Here is a 20,211-nt window from a genome sequence, read left to right as displayed (position 1 = left end):
TAGGTGACATAAAGAATGGCTAGGAACAAGATGAATAGAGAAAAACATGATTCAAAGTTTCAAGAATGGATGAGAATCGCAACTGTTTTGGTGACTTTTAGAAAATAACTGGTCAGTTTCAAATATATAATTGAAGCATTACTTTATTCATACATAGACAGAAAAAGAATGGACTCAAAGCATTATTGGTTTATTATTAAAAAGACCATTGGCTTACCTGAATGGCCGTTCTCAAGGCGCTGCGGAGTGCCCAAGGACTGAGTTTGATTTTTTTGTGTTGTAGCTCCGCCTCCTGGTTCCTCCAGAGGCTCAGTTTTAAAAAATGAAGGAGATCAATAGTCCATGACTGAACTAGTCCAAGTCCAAGTCCAAGACATGAAGGTGCAATTCACACACCTCGCGGCCCCACCTTAAGGGTGGGTTTGGACACTCCGCAGTGCCTCAAGAACGACCATTCAGGTAAGCCAATGGTCTTTCTCCTAGGCGCTGCTTGGAGTGTTCAAGCTCGGGACATGCCGAAGCTATGTCGAAGTTGGGAGGGAAGAAGAAATGCTTGCCACGACTCTCTGTAGAACTTTCCTCCCAAAAGACGCCTCAGCTGAGGCGAAAGAATCAAGTCTATAGTTACGTATAAATGGAGATGGACCAGACCACGTCGCAGCACGGCAGATTTCTTCAATTGGCGCTTGCGTAGCCCAGGCGGCCGAAGTTGCAGCGCTCCTCGTAGAGTGTGCTGTTATGCGCGAGGGAACCGGTCTGGCCTGAGTTTCGTAAGACATCTTGATGCACGCTCTGAGCCAACGTCCTATTGTAGAGGACGTGACATTCTTCCCCATGGAGGCCGGCTGGAATGACACAAATAAGGCCTCCGACTTACGGAAAGGAGCCGTTCGCTTGATGTAAATGCGCACCGCCCGCCGCACATCCAATTTGTGCCAAGTGACTTCCCTCTGGTGCTTGGGAAGAGGGCAAAAATCAGGGAGTATCACTTCCTGCGCTCTGTGGAAGACTGTATTAATCTTCGGGACAAAGGCAGGGTCCAGTCTCAATATGACTCTGTCGGAGTGGAAAATGCAAAGGTCGCCCCTGACAGATAAGGCGGCCAACTCCGAAATTCTGCGGGCGGAGGTGATGGCGATCAGGAAGGCAATCTTTAGCGTAAGGTGGCGTAGGCCCACCGTCCGCAACGGTTCAAAGGGTGATGCGGTCAATGCCTGCAGAACCACAGTCAAGTCCCAGGTAGGGTATCTGTGAATGATGGGCGGGCAAAGGTTGGACGCCCCCTTCAGGAGTCCCTTTACCTGAGGATGTCGTGAAATTGGTAGTTGAGTGTCAGAAGACAGAATGGTGCTCAGGGCAGCCACCTGGCTACGGAGAGTGTTTGGCGCTAGCCCTTTGTCCAAACCGTCCTGAAGAAATTCCAGGACTTGCGGAATGGTCGCGGAGGATGCCACAAGGTGGTGATTGAGGCACCAACGGGAGAAAGCAGTCCATGTTGCCTCGTATATTCTGACGGTGGATGGTCATCTAGAAGCCTGAATCGTCTGGATGACTCTGTCGGAGAAGCGATGAAGCCTCAGGAGGTCCCCCTCAAGTGCCAGATGGCCAACTGTAGCCACTGGGGCTCCGGGTGTTGGACAACCCCCTGGCTGAGGGAGATTTGCTCCTGAGGTATGCGCCACGGCCGGGACACCGACAGGCTGACTAGGTCGGCAAACCAAGTCCTCCTCGGCCAGTGGGGAGCGACGAGGAGCACCTCCGCCCCCTCCTCCAGAATCTTCCGGATGACGTGCGGAATTAGGGGAAGAGGGGGGAAGGCGTACAGACAACCCGGAGGCCAGCGGGATCTTAAGGCATCCGTGCCCTCCGCCCCGGGGCAATGGAACCGGGTGAAGTACCTGGGAAGTTGGGCGTTGGCCGGCGAGGCGAACAGGTCGACCACCGGGTGGCCGAATCTCTGGGACAGATGGTAAAACAGTCTCGGGTGCAGCCACCATTCCGAGTTCTGGATGGTGGTTCTGCTGAGCCAGTCCGCTGTCACGTTGTCTACGCCGGAGATGTGGTCTGCTCGAATTGACGCCAGGTGCCTCTCCGCCCAGCGACCCAGGGCCTCCGCTTCTGACATCAGAGCCAGAGACCACGTGCCGCCCTGGTGGTTGATGTAGGCCTTGGCAGCGATGTTGTCCATCAATCAGTACATTGCGGCCTCTGACCTGGTCGAGGAAGTGGCGCAGGGCGAGTTTTGCGGCCCGGAGCTCCAGCCAGTTGATGTTGTGGGCGAGCTCCGCCTGCGACCACCTGCCCTGAACCACCGCTGTCCCCAGATGAGCACCCCAGCCGAAGAGGCTGGCGTCTGTGGTGATTATCAGCCGCTTCGGCTCCCTGAAGCAACTGCCTTTGAGAAGGGCATCCGTCTGCCACCACCGGAGGGAGCGAAGGACCTTCGGGGGGACCCGTACCACCCATCTGGAGTTGCTGGCCTTCTTCCTCTGGAGAGGTAGCACGAACCATTGTAGTTCTCGTGTGTGTAGCTGCGCCCATGGGACCACCGAGATGCAAGACACCAGCTTCCCCATCAGTTGTGAGAGAGGATCGAGGCCGACCCGGTCGAGCGGATGCTCCTCACCAGGGTCCAGATGCTGTTGACTCGTTCCTGAGTGAGGAAGACTTGGCAGGTTTCGGAATCGATGGTCGTTCCGAGGTGCTGGATCCTGCAGGTCGGGTTCAGGTGGCTCTTGGTGAGGTTGACGGAGAACCCGTGAAGCTGCAGGGTCTTGATGGTGGTGGCCAGGTCTGCGTGGGCCTGCCCCCTGGACGACGAATGGATAAGGATGTCGTCCAGGTAGCATTCCAGTCTCACGGGCAGAGACTGGAGTCATGCGGCTACAGCTGCCAGCAGCTTGGTGAATGTCCACAGGGCCGACGAGAGCCCGAAGGGAAGGGCCCTGTACTGATAATGGCGATGGGCGAACTGGAACCTAAGGAACTGGTGGTGCGCCGGGTGGATCGGAACATGTAGATACGCCTCCTTCAGGTCGATCGATGTCAGCAGATCGCCCGGTCTGACGCAGCCCAGGATGGTCTGGAGGGACTGCATCTTGAAGCGCTTGTACGCCAGATGCTTGTTCAGCTTCTTGAGGTCCAGGATCGCCCTCACCCCCGATGACTTGGGGACCAGGAAGAGGATGGAATAAAACCCCCTGCCTTCTTGACCCCTGGGGACCTCCTCTATGGCCGCTATCTCTAAAAGGTGTTCTATCTCCGCCCTCATCAGTTGTAGCTTGTGGGCGGATCTGGGGATAGGGCAACGGAGGAAGGTTCTCAGGGGGAAAGACAGGAACTCCAGAGTCAGCCCGTGTTCCTGACCCAGCTGTCCGTCGTGGTTTCCTCCCATTGTGCGGCATAGAGCTGGAGCCGGCCGTCTATGGGGGGAGCCCTGTGACAGTCACTTGGACTTCCTAAAGGGCTTGTTGGAATAACCTCCCTGGAAGGATTTGCAGAAACCCTGCTGCTTCCCTCTGTCCCTAAAGGAGGGCCTATCCTGGGAGCGATCCTGCGAGGTGCCGTAGGCGCTACTGGGACCGGCTGTGGAGGTGGAGGGCTCGTTATTCCGAAAGGAATTCTTGCGAAAGGGCTGACCCTTCCGCTCCTGTTTCTTAGTGACCAGAGGGAGCACCTTTCGCTTATCCTTGTTCTCGGTTAGAAATGGATCTAGGGCCTCGCCGAACAGCTTACCCCCTTTAAAGGGGGCGGAAGCCATCTTCCATTTTGCTTTTACATCGGCCTGCCAGTGGCGGAGCCACAGCAGGCACCTCGAGGTGACATTCGAGGCCAGCGCCCTGGATGAAAATTTAGTGGCTGCCAGGGACGCGTCAGCAGAGTATTCCATGGTGGCAATGATCTTGGTGATGTCCTGTCTAGTCCTGGAGTTGCCTGCCGGGAGACCAGCCCGTAGCTTGCGGAGCCAGAAGAGGGCTGCCCTGCCAAAATAAGAGGAGCTGGCGGAAGCGCACATGGCCCAGGCAGTGGCCTGGTGCGTCTTAAGAACCGCGGATTCCGCCCTCTTGTCCTCTGCCTTGAGCCCTTCAAATAGCTCCGCTGGAAGGGCAGTGGGAGATGTAAGGGCCATAATTGAATCGTCCACCTGGGGAATCTTGAGGAGCTCCTCCAGGGGAGCTTCCATGGTAAATAGCTTCCTATCCGTCCCACTCGGATTGGCCAGAGTCCCCGGCTGAACCCATTGTCGTTGGATGATGTCCAAAAATAATTGGGGAGCCGGTACGAGGTCCAAGGGCGGAGACACCTCATTAAAAAGGCCTGCGCCGGGGTCCTGGGGACCTATGACTACACCCGTGACCGGATCGGATATAGGTTTGGCTGCGGGGGCTGGGAGACCCATTTGGGGACCTGCAGCCCTGGCTTTAGTAAGAAGGGGCCTGAACATGGCCGGATTAAATAGAGCTGAGCCCGTGGCCTGTTCAGGGGCAGGGGTCTCATCGTCGGAGAGAGCTGGAGCCTCCGACTCGGCCTCCTCCTGATCTGACACCTCACTAAGCCCCGTTGGGGTGGGGGAGGGTGCCCTGGCTTCAGAGGCCTTGGGGGCCTTGGTCTGGCTGGCAGCTGGCTTGGGAGCCACAGAGGACAACTGGTTCGCTAACTGCACCATGCCATCGGTGATGCCTTTGGAAATGGCACGAGTCACTACCTCCTCCATGGCCCTAGATAGAATGGGCTCCTGACCCTGAGGGGGAGGGGGCTCCAATTCTGAGGGAGCCAAGGATTCCTCTTCAGCCCCTGAATCCAAATTTGCCAGGGAGTCCACAGCCATGGAATGGCTAGGTGATCCCAAGGATGCCCTATGAGGGTTGGGGGAGAACCCAAAGTCCTCACTACCTTGGCCTAAAGGGGAAGCCCCTCGCTGAGATTCACCCGTGGGAGATCCACCCCCTATCTCACTTGGGGATGACTCCATGGGAATTTTGCGCTGTGCGGCCTGGGCCTTCTGGAACTGTTTCTCCAGGGCCCTTTGGCAGCGCAGTGCCATCTTTTCCTCAGCCTTGGAGGTCGAACCTGCCTTAGGCTGCTTCTCCCCTGGGGAAATACCCCCCCCAACTCCCTTGCCCGATGGATTGGACCTGCAACGCTTACTGGGAGTGGGCCCGGTCTTTCCCCCTTGCCTCTCTTCCACGCTGGTAGAGTCTAGCTGATCCATTCCGACAATGGCAGTAGACCAGGCCTGAGGTAGGTCAGGGCCTGATCCATGCGTGTGGCCTTCAAGAGCTTGGAGGCTGGCCGGTTGAAGAGAGGAGAGGGAGGCTGGAGCAGGATGACGCAGTCAGCCTGGCTCCTGCGGATCCGCGCTGAAGAGAGGTAGGCGGGGGTTTGAAGCCCGGGTTCCCTGCAGCTGCTGGGAGAAAGAGGAGGGCAAGAGCCTCCGTGGCCACCCAACGTGAGGCTCCGGGCTTACAGCGGCCCTCTGCGGCGATCCGCTAATCAAGGGAGGCTGCGCGGCGAATTTGGGCCCTGGGATCGAAAGCGCGCCAAAAGCCCATTTTAAAATGGCGCCCGCGCTCGCACCGCGTGCCTGGAGCGTCGTTGGGCCTGGATGGAGCCTAGCGCTCCTGTCAGGGGCTCAGAGGGGCTCTGACAGCGCAATCGCCCCCCCCCCCCATACTCACTGAACCGTCCTGAGGAGAAGACCCGACTTAGAGACAGCCCAGGTGGTGGCTGGGCTGCGATCACCCCAGGGAGCCTACCTGCGCGATGAAGGCAAATAGGATTCCTTGCTGAGGTAGAAAGCAGGAAAAACCCTATCTACAATCTCACTAGCAGTCTAGTTAAAGGAGCTACACTAACTCTAACCCAAAAGGAAAAATAAGAAATTTGGGATCCAGCTTGCTGAACAAGGACTGGAGCCCCTGGAAAGACGTCCTGTAGGGCGACTGAGTTTTTTAAAACTGAGCCTCTGGAGGAACCAGGAGGTGGAGCTACAACACAAAAAAATCAAACTCAGTCCTTGGGCAGCAAGCTGAAGTTAAACCCGAGCTTGGACACTCCAAGCAGCGCCTAGGAGAAACTGAAATTATCTTCCTAAAAACAAAATAAACAACAAACAGATACAGAACTAACAAATATGTAAAATTTGTAAAAAAAAATTAGAAATGGATGATTCTTATAGCTAATTTGTATATGCTCTCTTATATAAGATACAGCATTACATAACTTATTTTGCCTAAGTGAATGACAGCAATGAAACAATTGTGACTGATTTCAGAGGGTAAGCTGGTTAGTGTCAAAGCTCTTTTTTCTTTCTTGCCCTGAACAAAATAGGGCCTTGGTCATTCAGCCAAACATCTACATTCACTTAGTTATAATGGCTAAATGAGCTCATAAATTTATGTTCTGAAAATATATTTCCTCATCACCAATTTAAAGTTCTTGGGCTGATGGTCATTACCATAATTTGCAGTATTAAATATATATTATGGAAATAAATATTGATGTTGTATATATATGGTAATAACATTGTTGTGTGTGAGAGAGTGAGTGAGGGGGGGGAGATTGATTGATTTTGCATTCATTCAACCAAATGTCAAGATTTGTTCTAAAAATACTCAGGTTGGAGAGAAAATAGAATACTGAAAGCACTAAAAATCCTTCAAAATCCATGTCTTTATGTTTTCCAAGGTCAAGCTTTACAGATTCAAAAACATTCAGCTGGGAAGGCAGGCAAGGAAAAAAGGGAAATGTCTTAATATCAAATTTCTTCCATTAAAATTAACTTATCTCACACTTAGAAGAGCATAACCCAAGAAAGACTATGATCTCCAAAGCAATATCCCATGAATGGTGGAAATGATCCTTAGTACCCTTTCTTCAAATAAATAATTTAGAAGTGGTATGTGTGTATCTAAAACATTGTGTATTTTTAGATTAGGTTCTTTGCATTTTGCATATAATACTTACCAAAGATTGTTTATTTCAACACAACAGATGAATTGTTATTTCTTGTGGAGTATTTCAATCCATGATTATACAATATATTTCTTTGTTACTTACTTATTAAAGCACTTTTAAATTATTTAATGTTCTTATGAAAAAGATACTGCCTTTTATACAGCACAAAAAGGCTGGCTTTGACGCAAAGTATAAATAATTTAGAAAGCTCAAAATATATTTACCCCGTGGTATATGGTATATTTATACCTCCTAGATTAATACTTTCACATCCAACTATGAAGAGTGTTGAAAAGCATAATAGAGATACTCCACTGCAAATCATTGCTAGTTTTGCAGATTCTCTTGCACCAAGTTTTAGCTTTTTTATAATGTAACCTCCTAAGACAATACCAACACCAGCACTTGGAACAATAATCACACCTGGTTAAAGAAAAAGAAAAAGAGGAACGTTAAAACATTCGTTGTGTTAAAATGTATATTATGGAAATACCTTTTCTATAAGCGAAATATACCAACTCTCTACATTTTTTACATTAACAATATTTATAACCCTATCTTAAAGATCAATTGAAACTCCCAAGCTAGCTTATGAAATAGATAAATGTCATTTGTTTGGTTAGCAAAGAGTTATTTAGTGCTACATAATTAGAAAATAAATAATCACAACTGTAATGGAATGAGTTAAGAAGCAGCTAGTAAGGTGAGCATAATTTCTTAAAAAATTACTGTACAATAAAAATGAAGAGGTTAAAAAAATTGTAACAATGTTAATTTAAAATAGAATTGAAAAAAAAATCTGAGAGATAAAGAATTGCATTGAAATTACACATTAGAATTAAGATTAAAAGGCCAGAGAAAGTACAATGCCATTGCTTATTACTGGAAATATACTAAGACCATATTATATGCAATAGTCCCTTCTGAAAAGACTCCCTTTAGCTTTACTTAGTTGACAATGGCACTCATATGATGATAGGTATTTATGAATTCAGAACAGGATGAACAAATATTCCTTGACTTGCAACCAGGCACGTTTGTGACTATTTGAAGTTACAATGGAAGCAAAAAAGGGGACCTACGACCCATATTCAAAGTTTTGATGCTTGGGCCCTTCCATAGGCATGTGACCAAACTTTGGGCACTCAACATGGCCACCTTTATGGTCATTTACAATATCCCACAATCACATGATGTTTTACAGTTTAACATTTACTTCTGTTTTTTACCACATCCATACCAAACCACTGGTTCCTTTAATGACTGTCACAAAAAAGGTTGTAAAATTACTATCATCACAAGATATGATCATAATGGTAGGCTCCATTATGGTCATATGTCAAGGACTATTTGTATGTATTTGACATCATTATCTAAAGTCTAATTTTTATTAAGCAAGAGGTACAGTGATAATTGATCAGTGTTAATTATGGAGTACAACATGATGGCATATTAGATGAAGTTGCAAATAACCAAGTTTATAAACTTAGCTACAAAGCTTAGCATTGAGGGAATAAGACATGCTTCTCCCTTGGATATGAGAGAAGATGGTCTATCAACCTGGGAAAATTGATCCTTGCCTCAATTAGAGATGCCATTGACATCAGTGAACAAGGTTCGAGAATGTTTAATGCTACAATTTGGCCTTTCAATCCTTTGAAAACTCAAAGGCTACGTTACCAGAAAATGCAGTGCCAATTTTTTCCATTTTTTATTTTTGAGGAAGGTTATGTTTTTTTAGAATATGAATAGGAGTGACAAATGATTCCTTATCCACTTCATGTAAAACATTAGGAAAAAGCCTCCTTATGATTTCCCCAGAATCAAAAGAAACTCTAAACAGAGACCTTTAAAGAAGGACGAAATACTGCTTTGATTTTACATTAGCTGGGAAAGGAATAAGCTCCCAGTATTATAAAAAACATGAAATGAAAAAGAATAAAATGTAGGGCTTTATTGTCTTATGTCCTTTATTTATAACATATGGTTATCACTGTTCCCTCTAAAGTGCACAGCTGCGCGGCCGCGCATGTGGCAAGAAAACACCGTGCAGCCGTTTCTAACTGCACGCAGTGATTTCTGTTACAAGCTCCGGAAGCTGAAGGGAATAGCTGCTGCCGCCTCCTCCTCCTCCAACAGCACTGCCGGATTTGCCGCCCGATGCTGCGGCTGAGGTGAAGCCGCTAAAGCTCCCGTCAGCACCCCCGGCTGTGGGAGTGGTGCCTCTTCCTCCACGCGGAGCACCTGAGCTGGCCCCCGCATTATCCCTCCCCCTTCCTCCTCCGCCATGCTTTTGAGGAGCCATGAGGCCGTGGGAGCTAGTAGGAAGGCAGCGGAAGTGGAGGCAGCGGCAGGGGTAACGCGGAGCCCAGCTGAAGTGCTCTGAGCGGAGGGGGAGGCACCGCCACTGCTGCCATGGGCGGGGGCGCCAGCGGGAGCGTTGGCAGCTTCACCTCAGCTGCAGCACTGGGCAGCAAATGTGTTGGTGCTGTTGGAGGAGGAGGAGGAAGCGGCAGCAGCTATTCTAGTGGCAGCGGGGGCTCGTTGGCATCTTCAGCGGCAGCCCTGCCCCCTGTGAAAAAAACCAAAGATGGAGCAGATCCACGCAGATGACGTTGCTGCAACATGACTGGAGGCGGAATTCTGGGAGTTGAAGTCCACAAGTCTTAAAGCTGTCAGGTTTGAAGACCCCTGGGGGTTTTTTTCCTAAAGGGTTATGGGTGCAAGGATCTTGTAACTTGACAGCTTTAAGACTTGCATGCTTCAAAGCCAGAGTTTCTGAGCCAACATGACTGGAGGAGGAATTCTGGGAGTTGAAGTCCACAAAAAGCTGTCAGGTTTGAAGACCCCTGGGATTTTTTTTTCTAAAGGGTTATGGGTGCAAGGATCTTGTAACAACAGCTTTAAGACTTGCGTGCTTCAAATGCCAGACTTTCTGAGCCAATATTTTGGTTGCTAAGCAGGAGCGTTGTCAAGTGATACTGATATTATATAACACTTTTAATTAAGCGGGTACCTTGAATAAACATATTATTTGAGTTTCAAATAATACTGATTTCGTTGTTGTCTTAGGTGACATCTGTGAAAAAAATTCAGGTGCTCAGGCATGAAAATATGCTGCTTAACACTATACTTTTCTGCTCACACTGAAAAAAAATTAGAGGGAACATTGATGGTTATTGAAGGTCATAGTTAATATACCATTTCAGAGATTTTATGGAACTGTGCTTTTTATGTATAGATATACTGGGTTTGGGATTAGAGTTTTAAAGCCTGACAAATTATAATCCTTGATTTAAGACCACAACTGGGACTGGAATTTCTGTTGCTAAGTGATAGTCATAAAGCATGTCACATGACCTTATGACACATGACACTTAGCAACAGCAATCCCAGCACTTCCGATTGTCATCATAACTCCCCTGTAGCTGGGAGGGAAGTGAAGTGGAGAGAATCCCAGATAAGAAATGCAGGTGCTGCAGTGGGATGGAGGAAGCCCTACAAGGCGCAGTGCAGTGTGGCATGAGCTCAGGGAGGCTGGGGAAAGAGGGTGTGAAACATGAGCATGCATGTGTGAGCACAAAGAGGCTGGAGAAAGAATATGCTGGGCTGTAGCTCAAGGCTTCTTGATATGCCGTGGGGCTGGGGTTGTAGGAAGCCCCTGAGCCACAGCACAGTGTGAAGGTGCAGTCTTCCCAGGGAGCTCAGAAGCCTAGTCCTAGCCCAGTGTGGGAAGCCTCCCTCCGAAGAATGAAATATTTTGAGGAATATTAAAAAGGCAGAATATTATGTTTTCCTAAATGGGAAACGGAGAAACATGTTTTTAGAGGTAGAAAGCAGCCCCGAAGTCTTTCTTAATAGCCCACAGCAGATGCCAGCACTTAAGAGATAAAGAACTTATTGAAAGAAGAAGCCAACTATTTAGATGGCTCTATTCATAAGCAAAGCAAATATTGCAGGCAGAAATCCATTCAAGAAAGGATATTTTGAAACTACTTGCAGCAAAGTTTGACAGCTAACAAAAGCAGAGTGATAGGATTAGAAGCAGCCCTTCACCCAGGAACCAACACAGGACAAAAGCCATTAGCCGCAAGAGGAATTGCCCAACACCCTTTCAGAATACAAAACTTTAAAGTCACAGAAACCTGGGAGCTCAGATAAACAGTATGCCAGAGGTTGGCCAGATTAGCTCAGACAAGCATCTAGGATTGCATTTCTTCTTTTACTTATACCTAGCTATGACTCCTACATAACCCCTAGCTGACCCCATAGGAATCTGACAACAGCCAACAGAATATTAAAGGACACGTTCTTGCACAGGAACAGGAAGCTCAAATATAAAGCCCAAAGAAAGTATAAAACCTACCCACTCCCAACTCCATTTTTGTCAGCTGCCCATGTGGAATCACATGTGGTTCTGCTTCATCAATAAACCATATTTCCAATCAGCCTCCATGTTTCCAGTGTCATTCTCCCAGCTTGGAACTGAACCAGATGGACATTTCTTCCAACACCAGCATGGTCCAGCAGTACAAAGGGGCTTCTTCTCACTACAGGAAGTAAACCCAGCTCACTCCCATCCATAGTTGCTCTTGCCACCTTGCACTCCAAGGCCCCTGCTGATGAGGCATGCCTGCTGCCCTGGCTTTTTACATGGCCACTGCTGCCCATATAAGACCATCTTCCTCAGGTCTCGCAAGAAAACATATTGGGCAACCTGGGGAAAAAGTCAATTTCTTCCCCTTTTATGGTTCAGGAAAATGACAATAAAATATTTACCAGTTATATGAATCCATTTTTTAGAGTGGAAGGCCTAGAAATCAAAAATCCACTATTTATAGTTTTTAATAACCAGACTAAAACCAAGCTGAACTTTTAATAAGGTTTTTAAATATCTTATCAAAATTATGTAATTAATAATATGTATGAACTGCAAGACAAAGCTTTCTAAAAATAGCATTCAATTATGCTGTTCCTTGCTCAAAAGAAAATTCCAACTAAAGCACATGTTTTAATCATTGCATAAAGCACCCTAAAGCAAAACCAGTTTTCAGTAAGCAGATTCCTGCTTCACCCTTTGATTTGTCAAAATTCCTCACACAGAGAACTACAGTATTTTTATAAAAATTCCTTTCTGATGGCTTCTCATACATGTAACTACAATCCTTATTATCTTTAGTACAGAATAAGAAGAATTCATTTCTTAGTAAATATACATAGGATTGGCTTTGAAAACCTGTGTTAATTAGGCTGTGTGTCTTTATGCATTTTAACACACACTAACCTATGTTTTCAGGGAAGTGTTGCTTGTGGCCACTTAATACCGGTATCTGAACATGTTACAGAGCAAATCAGAAGGCTTCAAATTAGCGTGATCATCTTAGAAAAAAAGTGTTAAGGTTTTTCCCAATTTTTCTTCTCCATAATAATTGAATAACTGAATCAGCCTGTATTAATCTTATTTTAAAAGCTTTTTAAATTGTGTGTTATTGTTTAAGAACAAATTAGACAATCCAATTTTACACTTCTTTGTAAAAGTAAATTTAACCATTTCCAAACTTCTGTTTATGCATTTTTAATCAATAAATTATAAGCCTATTTGATGTTTTTAAAAAGCTAAATACATTTGAAATAATCATACTGCCAGTATTATACTGAGTATTAATATCAAGACTACCATTCAGGAATGGTAAACTTATTTAATGGCAAGTGTACTGAACCGTTACCTCAAACCAAGAGATGACAGATTATTTGTATTCATAAAACCAAAATTTAATTTTTTTAAAAAAAATTAGCTTCCAGGACACAATTCCATAATCAGATTATTCGAAAAAGATTCATATTGAAAGTTACTGGTTGTAAGAATTAAAGAGCTTATTTTTTTATCAGAACATTATTTCATGATTTAAATGATCTATGGTGCAAAAAACACATGAAATTATTTATTAAAATATTACTGACAATTATATTAAGTTCTTTGTCAATAAACACATTAAATTTATCTTTGTGAGGATTGATAAGTACTATTGCCAAGAATTAATCAGCATGAATCTTTCTTATTTACTTATGTAAATAAAATTAGCTGGCTATTAAAAACAGTTCAACAAGTTCATATCTGGGGCATTTTGATACTGACATATTTAACAGCTTAACTATTTATCTTAATGTTATTCTGTTGCCATTTGTGTTTGCATTTTAAGTTTTGTGGTTTTTTAAGCTTCTTGGTTGAAAATAGAAGAAGCATAATGCTTATGATTTACTACTACATGATGGCAAATATTGAAAACCTCCAACTGAAAGGCTACATCATGCTAAATAGTGCGGACAGCCTCAATTGCAACTGCACCAGATATCGGATTAGCTGTTGCTAAAATAGATTTCTGGTCTCAGCCAGTTTGGCAACACTTATTTATTTTGTGAACTGCCATAATCATCAAGGACACTTGGCAATTACAAGAATAAAAACATCCTAAAGTATATTCCAAATATTATTTAAAGGTATATTAAATATTCAAAGTAAAAAAAATTAAAAAACAGAGCAACAAAAATGTTATGATTATATAGAGGAATTATTCATACATGTACATTTTAGTAATACAATAAAATCCATCCAGCACTGCAAAGAGAATGATTAAAAAACATAACTTTTAATTCTTAGTATAAAAGCAAACATTGAAAGAATGCTAGCAATGCCAGAATTTTTTCCCTGCTACTGATGTATCTCATCTGTTAAAGCACAGATCAGTAGCTCTATTAGATATCTGTAAATCTTGTAACAACAAATCTCAGACAATCACCAAATTTTGCAAAATTAATGCCACTTTGTTAGTGTTAATAGTGTGGGTTGATCAAAAAGGCTGTTTGGTGGAAAACCAAATAGTGCCACAAATTCTATGTTGCTAATCTATATGGTATCAATAACAAATTATTCATATATAATAACCGTGAGACAGAGAATCTGCACATTTAAAACAATTAAGAACAGAATCCTGATTATTTTCCATTAACTTTCTTTTTAAAAGCTGAGGAAAGTAATCCTTAAAAGATTTATTTACAGCAATATCTTACCAGTGTAGATGCTGGCACTGGAAGCTGGGATGCCAAACTGTGACTCAATGAACTTTGGAATAAAGGTAATAAAAGCAGTAACAATGGCACATTCAGCTGTGTATGACAAACTCACAAAAAGGAATGTCATGTTGCTTAAGATCCTGAAAGCTGCTCTTGGAAGTTCTATAAAAAAGACAAAAAGCAATAAAAGAAGGAAACCTAAATGTTGTCTAGAATGCATGGGAGACAAAGAACAATCAAGTATCATTTAGTGAGGAGTTGCCACTGGATACATAAAACTATGATTTATGAACAGCACATGAGCACTATAATTCTACCTTCTAACCCTAACCCTTCATTCACCACCCTTCAGCATACACATCTTCACCAAACTGGGATATTATTTTAATAAAAATTAATATTGGTACATGTATTCAACCTCTTCTTTTTGTCCAGCATCCCTAGCCAAAATCTATTTTTCATAATGCTGATAACAGCAGGAAAATAATAGATAGGATTTACATAGCTTTAGCAAGCTGTTCAAGCTTGATAAAGGCTGTTTATGGATTACAGCCTGCCCGATTAGGCTTGAAGCGACCCAATACTGATTTTTTGAGTGAAACAATTTACTCTGCAACTAATGTAGAACCAATTGAACCAAAGTCTTCTGCTTTAGTGCTACTTCTAAATAAATAAATATATTTTGTATCAGTTTTCAACAACAAATAATAATTCTATGAATTTGAAGTTCATCTTAATTTGATTTTTTTCAAACAGGAAATTTTTTACCTTTAACATTCTTTCCAAAGTTCATTGATGTAGAAATTTCCGGCTCTAGCTCATTTTTGCAATTCACTTTTTCTTTCACCAAATCATCATCACCTGAAACTTCAGAGCGCATCTTTTTTTTCTTTTTCTTGTGTCGAGGTGGGAGTTTTTTGGGAAAAGCAAACATTGGAAGTATAACGAGAAGCATCACACTAGCACAAATGAGAAATCCACTCCACCTAAAATCAAAAGGTAAGAAATAACATTTACAAATAGGGTCACATTTATTACATCAAGCAATACAATAAGAGATACCACTGCCTATAAGCATACATATATGAGCAGTAATAGTGCAGTGGTTGGATTGCATGACTGCAGGCTACTTTTGCTGACTGCCAGCTGCCAGAAGTTCAGCAGTTTGATCCTGACCAGCTCAAAGCAGATTCAGCCTTCCATCCTTCCGAGGTCGGTAAAATGAGGACCCAGATTGTTGAGGGCAATATGCTGATTCTGTAAACCACTTAGAGAGTGCTGTAAAGCACTGTGAAGCAGTATAAAAGTCTAAGTGCTATTGCTATATACACACAAAAGCAAACCCTCTATAATAGGAAGCAGAAATGTACACTTGGTGTTATTGTTTGTCCCATAAAACAATTACCATATAAGTGATTTGAAGATCACAAAAACTGCATCCAAAACAGATTAAGCATCATGATCTTTGCTTAATGACCAGTTGTATAGCTACCATTCAAAGTTAAAAGGAACATTCTATTCTATTCCTATTCCTACTCCTACTCTATTCACCTTCCTATAATGTTGGCAAGCTGTGCCAGAAACGTGCACAAAGAATTAGAAACATATACATTTAAAAAATGCCAGGTGGAAAAGTAACACATCAGCTCCATTATTATTACATTTTTATAGGGTAACTTTTTTAGTTTAAATATTTCCAGAATAGAGAAATAAAATGATAAGTAAATAGTTGTAAAATTTGCAGCATTTGAACAATCTATACATTTTCCTTTGGCTACAACTATTCAAAACACAGCATACAGGATGAAAGAGTACATGACCAGATGTTAAATATTACTGATCAAATGTTAAACATTACTGCTACCTTCCACATAAAACCCCCACATGGTTGCAGCTTACCAGTTACCAATGAACCGTGGGTCACTTTGGTCAATCTGAATAGTACTTGTAGGATGTACATAAAACCCAATAAGAACTCCGCCTAATAAATATCCTGCTGCAGGACCAAGAGCTCCCATTACATACATGATAGCTGTAAAAGAGAAAAGAATATCCAAAACACATCAAACAATATGCTATAGTAATTTAACCATTTTCAAGAATAAAAGGGCATGAAACTAAGTGCTTTCCTGGGCTTTTGTACATTCATCACAGCTATTTATTCTTTTTTTTTCTGCAATTTCTGTCTTTTCCCTATATTCTCTGTGCATGAGATAAAAAGGTTTTGGGAAAGTATGTTCCAGCCTATTAATAAAAACCATAGTTTGTGGTAAATCTTCCTTCTTTAAATTAAACATGAGAGAATAAAAACTGCAGTGTAACATTTAAGATTCAAAAACAAGAGCTGCTTTGGAGGTGAGGTTGCTTAAATCAACATTATATCCTGGGATCCTGCTACAGTTGTGGACAATGTTCCCTCTAATTTTTTTTCAGCGTGCACGAAAAAGTATAGTGTTTGAGCGACACATTTTCATGCCTGAGAACCTGAATTTTTTTCACAGCTGTTACCCAAGACAAGAACAAAATCAGTGTTATTTGAAACTCAAAGTTATGTTTATTCAAGGTACCCGCTTAATTAAGAGTACTATATAATATCAGTATCACTTATAATACTGCAAGTCTATAATATTAAAATACTTGTATAATGTTTACGGTAATGTACACTGGTATTCACTGAAAGTCTGTCTCATCTTACAGTTTCTCACGTCTGTCTTTCTTTAACGACCATTCCGAGTACACTTTGTCAAGATCAATCTGCGCCGCTGAAGTCTGGTTAAGCTCGGATTCGCATCAGCATTTCCAAGTGCTCAGTTTGCAGCCGATTGCAAGCTTTGGTCTTGATGGCATTCATCAGGCTAAAACCTCGCTCACAATCGGTGCTTGACGCTTGGAATGTTGCACAAATATCCAGCAGACATGACAGCAATCCAAACTGTTGCTCTCTTAGTACAAACTGAACTACATTGTCCAATGAGTGCATTAATCCAGACTTGAATTTCTCCAACATCAGAAATCTGAAGTCATGATACCGTGACTGTACAGCTGATGTTATGCTGACTTCATCCAAATCGTCAAAGAAATGCTGGTATTTTCCAATCAGTTGCAATCTCAGTTTCCCCCAAATTAAAAGAGATCACATTTGACAAAGCAGCAATTTCGAATATATTCCAAACTGTGAGCTCGTTGTCTGGAAAACAACTGTCAAGATGCAAGCACAAACGTTCAATAAATCTGAGTATGGGAGCCGTGTCAATGTCTGGGTTGGTCTGCATATATTCGCAAGCTTCGTTATTCCAGTAAGCTGTTTTGCCTAAATATTGCAAGCGAAGCTTGGTTATTCTGGCCTTCACAAACTGAACGGCTTCGATTGGTGTCAGGTTGCTTCTTTGCAACAGCTTGTTTAACTCGGCTAATTCACGAACGTCGTCAAACACAATCAATGGAGTACGAACCTGTGGATTCATCAACTTTCTGTAAGAATATTTGCAGACTGGGTCACTGTGTGTTTCTGTTTGCTCTTTACAGTACTCAACCAAAACTATAATGTTTCTCATCAATCATTGCTCGCAATGCAAAATGTCTGGAAAGCCATCGTACTTTATTCAACAGTCTGAAGGCTACCGATTCACACTCAAGAACTTCTGCTAGTTCTGCAAATGCAGTTTTCTTCACAGAAGAGAGGCAGAACAGAGTGTAGACAGTTTGTAGTAAAATCTCGATGTCCTTCATCAGTGAGACGTGCTTACATGCATCATCAATCCCCAAGTCTTCTCGATGTACCACACAGTGCTGTTCAAGCAAATGGGATACATTTCAAGCAGCCACACCATTATTCTTACCCAGCATCACAGACCCACCCTCTGACGTAAACATGACCATCTTTTTAATGTCAATGTTGTTTGTAGCATAGAACTCTTTTATGGCTGCTGTGATTGCTGTGCTGTCGCACGTTGGCAACTGTAAAATTCCTACAAACACGGTCTTATAAATTGCAGCATTAGACGGGCGGAATTTTGCATACAAAATCAATATTTTGGTGACTGATACATCGGTGCTTTCATCAGCAATAAAAGTATGACAACTGGCATTACATAGATCACGCATTACTTCTTTCTGCACTCCACGAACTCAAAGCCATAATTCTTGTTGCGCCAGCTCTCCGGAATGGACACATACTTGCCTATGTGGCCATGTATGACTTTGACTGATAATACCAACACATTTATGTTTATGGCCAGCAACACATTATCAATCAAAACTTTCGACTTCATCAGCATTGGCATTTCTTCACAGTGAAACTTCTTTTCTGTTCGCTCTGTCTTCTGCACTTTCAGTCAGTAGCCTCTGCAGCTCTCCAGATTTCTGGCATCATAGTTTAGTGACCAAATCCAGGTGAATCTTCTGATTGATATGATGCTTCAAATAATCAATTTTCCAATCGTTCCATTGTTTTCCAGTGGTGAATGCGCTACCTGTACAAGCTTCTTGGTGCAAAGAACATCGTCACTACTTTCACGATAAGTGAAGATGTTGCCCAGTTTTGTTAACTGTTTTCTAGACAACGTCAGCAGTTCAGTCTCTACTAACTCTCTCAACCATTCTGGTTTAAACTTCAAGCTGCACTTTTTCTTCATAACAACGTTTATTCCAGTCTTATCATTAGCTTTACATTTTGACATCAGTTCTTTACAGCAAATGTGCTGTATGTGTATTTGAAAGCTTGACAACTGTAGATTTTGAAATATTCTAAACCACATTGTTAATATAGTGGATAAAGTAAAATAATGTAAAATAATTTCAATAGAACAATGTTCATAAAAATGACACCACCATTTTGTCAGAAAAAAAGGAAAGATTTGAGCAAAGTGGTCTGTCTTCAATCAATGCTGGAAACAGTACCTAAGAGTTCTGCTACTGGCCCATCTACTCCAGCATTCTCTGTGATATATAAGGCAAATAAATACATTCTGAAAGCTTTCAAATTTAGATAGATGTGTGGCTTGTAATGTAGCAAAACTGTAAATAGATATCCAGTCTGGCAGCTATTAATAGCCTAATCATGAATTTACCAGTGTCCCATTTTAACCTGTCAAAATTAATCATTCCCAATCTAATGGCAGCGAATTCTACCATGTAAATATCCTTTAAGTAAAGAAATCTCCCTATACAGGTAGTCCTCAATCTATCATCATAATTGAGCCCAAAGTTTCTATTGCTATGTGAAACATTTGTTAAGTGAGTTTTGCCCCATTTTACAACCTTTCTTGCTACAGTTAAGTGAATCACTGCGGTTAAATCAGTAACCTGGTTGTTAAGTCAATCTGACTTTCCCACTGACTTTGCTTGGCAGAAGGTTGCAAAAGGTGACTACATGACCCCAGGACACTGCAACCATCATAAATATGAGGCAGCTGCCAAATATCCAAATTTTGATCATGTGGCCATGGGGATGCTGCAATGATCATAAGTGTGAAGAACAGCTGTAAGTCACTTTTTTCAGTGCTGATGTAACTTCATTACATCATTAAGTGAACTGTTGTAAGTTGAGGACTACTTGTATTCAAGTTCAATGGATGACTCTCTATGGGAAAAGGATCAAAACTTCCCTCTATCCACATTTTCCATACTATGAATTACTTTATATGCTTTATACTTCCCCCCTACTATCCAATAGTCTGCAGTGATATTAGCAAGTTAGGAATAAATGCTAATTTTCCTACTACCAGTTCTGGCGTGCAAAGCTTCTGTGCATGCACAGAAGCATCTAGGCAGGTGGGCAGAGCCTCCCACTGCCACTACTACCGATTCACACAATCTGGGCCAAACCGGGAGCAACCCACCTCTGAAAGAGAATCTATCCAAGTCAAGGTTTCAAAGAGCCAAGGTGGCGCAGTGGTTAAATGCAGCACTGCAGGCTACTGCTAGTTCAGCAGGTCAGCGGTTCAAATCTCACCGGCTCAGGGTTGACTCAGCCTTCCATCCTTCCGAGGTGGGTAAAATGAGGACCCAGATTGTTGGGGGCAATATGCTGACTCTCTGTAAACCGCTTAGAGAGGCCTGAAAGGCCTATGAAGCGGTATATAAGTCTACTGCTATTGCTATTGCTATTTGAGAATGGCAAGATAGCATGTATATTGTTTTAACAAAATGGGGTGGGGTGGGTTAGAGCTGCTACCGGAAGCA

General features: G+C 43.1%; 1 protein-coding gene and 1 pseudogene across 1 annotated transcript in view; both read right to left on the bottom strand.

Moving 5' to 3' along the window:
* The window catches only part of SLCO5A1 (solute carrier organic anion transporter family member 5A1), a 48,019-nt gene that overhangs the window by 11,457 nt on the left and 16,351 nt on the right, over positions 1-20,211 (bottom strand). Inside the window, exons 4-7 of the mRNA XM_087706963.1 lie at positions 15,928-16,060; positions 14,797-15,014; positions 14,026-14,190; positions 7,182-7,380 (exon numbers count right to left, since the gene is read on the bottom strand). Of these exons, the coding sequence (XP_087563089.1) occupies positions 7,182-7,380; positions 14,026-14,190; positions 14,797-15,014; positions 15,928-16,060 (715 nt within the window). The remainder of the gene's footprint in view (positions 1-7,181; positions 7,381-14,025; positions 14,191-14,796; positions 15,015-15,927; positions 16,061-20,211) is intronic.
* LOC148049167 (zinc finger protein 862-like) lies at positions 16,071-18,662 on the bottom strand (annotated as a pseudogene).

This window comes from Thamnophis sirtalis, unplaced genomic scaffold, assembly GCF_051295495.1.
Source record: "Thamnophis sirtalis isolate CommonGarterSnake01/CBP01778 unplaced genomic scaffold, rThaSir2_p1.2 scaffold_2, whole genome shotgun sequence".
Taxonomy (NCBI): domain Eukaryota; kingdom Metazoa; phylum Chordata; class Lepidosauria; order Squamata; family Natricidae; genus Thamnophis; species Thamnophis sirtalis.
This window is presented reverse-complemented; position numbering and strand designations above follow the sequence as displayed.